General features: G+C 37.2%; 1 protein-coding gene across 2 annotated transcripts in view; it reads left to right on the top strand.

Moving 5' to 3' along the window:
• The first annotated feature begins 442 nt into the window (after positions 1 to 442).
• Positions 443 to 3,402, top strand: part of LOC101860995 — a 24,669-nt gene continuing 21,709 nt past the window's right edge. For both annotated transcript variants that reach the window (XM_005105895.2, XM_005105894.2), the window contains exon 1: positions 443 to 586. In XM_005105895.2, the coding sequence (XP_005105952.1) occupies positions 544 to 586 (43 nt within the window). In that variant the 5' untranslated portion in view covers positions 443 to 543. The remainder of the gene's footprint in view (positions 587 to 3,402) is intronic.

The following is a 3,402-nucleotide window of genomic DNA, read 5'->3' as shown; positions in this document are numbered from 1 at the left end:
AAACCCACAAAAAAACAAATGAAATTAATACTTCATGTAAAATTTAAAACAAACTCTCGCCGTTCACAGTCCATGCAGTAGTAAGCTGATTTCGAAAACAGGTCTGAAAAACACGAACAACAACTGGACTCATTAAGAAAATGAATCACCGGTAGTAAAACCCTTAAAGCAACACGTGTTGACTGAAGGGCTAAGTTGCAGGAACTGTGAACAGTTGGCTAGGCTAAAAATGCAACTGCTCTTCCCTCCGACAAAAAAGCAACAACAAAAAACCCTTCGTTTTCGGCGCTCTGATCTGATATATAAAAATATAAAATAATTACTTATTGGGCAGTAGAAAGTAACATTACGTAGGCTTGTAAAGAAAACCCCCCTGGTGGAACCCGTTTATCATTTATGACGTGCATATTTTGGGGGAGATATAAATGGCCTGTTTGTGTTCTAGGTCGTGCCAAATCCGTTGATTAGGGCGAGAGCAACGCTTAGCAGAGCACAGAAGGGACAACCACTGCCAAAGACTCAGCTGTAATAACCATTTTCACAATGCGACTTGTGCTTCTCTTGTTGTCCTTTGCTCTCTCCTCAAGTAAGTGGATTTCCATTTAACTTTGATTGTTGTAATCTTAATGCCCGACATAGATTCTAAGTGGCGAAACATCGTGATAGTGCAAGGCAAATCATCCTTTTTGAGTTCGTTATTCAAACATACGCTATCGTGCACAAATAATTCTTGCACATTTTAACTAATTATTACGAACATATTATACTTCAAGTTATGTATTTTTTATCAGCTTTTCTTTATACTGTATCAATAACGTAATTACTTTACTTCAACTTCAACTCTCTGTTTAAGGCATGCCGTTTAGGCTAATGTTGATGGCAGCATGCGACTCGGTGGAAATTACGTTAAGGTAGAGTGACACTTTGAGTAGAACGTCTTTCCTACAGTGAGCGAACATGTAGACTGAGAAAAACGTTTAGATTTATTTTTTTAAACCCCCAGTAAAATAAAAGTTACAAGAATACTCTTGATAAAGTTCGGACTAAATCTTTTTTACTAAACTCCGAAACCACACCATTGACTGTTAGTGTCTTCTCTTCCTCTAAAACGAGAACACTTAGCCTATTCGTAATAATAATTATTACACCATCTGCCAGTGATGCTGAGGACCTGGAGCTAGACAAACAGTAAGGGGGAAGGGGAGGGGGTTAGTTGGACTGCCAATAAAGCTGCGCCCATTTGACATAATAACATTTTCACATCCATAATGTATGCGGTATTCGAGGTTATTCGAAGCGTAGAAAAGCCATTCAACTGCCGTGTGATTTTGACAGATAACGGATTTTTTGGTCAATTAATTTACTGTCAACCCGTCGCATTCACTCCCTACAATTCAATGTTTACTAGTCCCACCATAAATAGTTCAAGGGCACTTGACTTTCGAAGCTCGGTGAATTTTTTTCTCGTAGAAATAAATAGTACGCTCTCGCTACCCCTACTCCCCCCCCCCCTTTTCCACTCTTCGTATTCGAATAGTTATGAATGGTGACCATGAAGTATTGAACTGCGTGCACGCCGGCACATGACGAGCTCAATAAATAGTTTTGTGAATAGTTTTTGAATACCAAATGACGGAAGTTAGAGATGGAGATATATCATAATAATATAGATATTACATACATATAAAAGAAACAGACATTCACACACAGTATTTGAAACGTCAATAAAACTTTATTTTTTAATGTTCTAAAAATTGCACATCACTAATTGCTAGGCTGTCCTTTGAGCCCGAGAGAGCTTTCGTGATCTTGTTACAAGATGTCGTTTTACTGCCACTTTTCCGACTTAGCATAATAATAAATAAGCTGCCAACACCCCACCGCCTACCTCCAAAAGACAAACAAACCCCCTAGCAACAATTACATTAAAAAACCCAACTCAAAGACAAGATTATATTAACTTATGGTCACATTTTGAAAAATGAAGACACGTTGATTCTAAAAGTGAAGTGTAGGGGACGTTAAAAAGTTGGTGTTTTTTTTTTCAAAACTAGGCCTGATTTAAAGTATCATGTGTATAGAAGAATACAAACTGCAAACAAATGTACTGAAACTTTAGCTCAGAACGACTTACTATGTTCTATTATAGCGTACACAATTAAGTAAATTGCTTGCACTTGTTACGTTTAGCCCGGCTAATTTTCTGTGATTGTGTGCCAGTATATAATTTCCTACCCCCCTTCAATGTACCAAACCATGCAGGCCTGAGTAAATGTGAGGCAGCGTGGTGGAATCAGGCTCTCGTCAAAATAATTAAAGTGAAGAAATTTGCATTTTTCAGCAGGTTTGTGAATTTTTATCAAATGTATGTTTTTTGGCTCAACACCTTTCATGCCCATTAAAGAACTCATTTCTGTGTAGATTTTCTGAAAAACGTTGATTAAATGCACATAAAAAAATGTCAATTTTCATTTACCGCGGACTCTTAATTTTAAGCAAAGGAATTAACTAATCTTTGGCGGCCATTTTCTCACTAATTTTACCTCTGCAAACAGGTGACCCTCACCTCCTTCTTTTGCAAATATCTCGACTTGTATTCAAGATAAATGGATACTTTTTTATCGAAATAAAGACAAGTGAACAGGCTTTAAGATGATACCAATAAGTCTACATGTCCAAAATTGACGAGAGCCTGATTCCACCACACTACCTCACAAATGGAAAATGTCACCAGTGAGTGAATCGGGTGCCATATTGCAACGCAAACTAGGTGGAAAAAGTGTTCCCGGAAGGCTTAGCCATGGAAAATGCAAGAGCCTATAATACGAATAAATACTTGTGAGTAAGCTATTAGCTTAATAGGCTTACTAGAGGCAAGCTATTGATATGTCTACAAACGCCTATTGTGTAAAGTTTAATTAAGCTCTTTATCTTTGCACGCAGAAGGCCCCGTAGTTATTTTATCAAGTCTTAATGTCTCCGTCTCTGTGCTGGAATATTATAACCATTTCAGTCTCGAAAAGATAAAATAGACAAAATAACAATAACAAAACAAAGAAAAACAAAGACAGAAAAACTCAACAGCAACAGCAACAAAAAAACATGGGACGTACGTTGTCAAGCTTGTTATGCTCACATCACAATCATTCACATAATATTATAGTTAATATTATTACACCTCTTTTACGTTTTCCATTTCCAGGCTGTAGAAGTTCAAGAAATCGTAAATTACAAATTTATAAATGAGATACACAGAGTACAGAGAGTGAGTCGGTTGTTTTGACGGGAAGGGAAAAATTGTTTCTGGGTAAAATGAGAAGAACGTTGTATAAGGGTTTATAATATTACAGAGAGAGAGAGAGAGAGAGAGAGAGAGAGAGAGAGAGAGAGAGAGAGAGAGAG

This window comes from Aplysia californica, unplaced genomic scaffold (assembly GCF_000002075.1).
Source record: "Aplysia californica isolate F4 #8 unplaced genomic scaffold, AplCal3.0 scaffold00500, whole genome shotgun sequence".
In the NCBI taxonomy this organism is placed as follows: domain Eukaryota; kingdom Metazoa; phylum Mollusca; class Gastropoda; order Aplysiida; family Aplysiidae; genus Aplysia; species Aplysia californica.
Note: the sequence above shows the minus strand (reverse complement) of the source record. Positions and strands in the feature narration are given on the sequence as shown.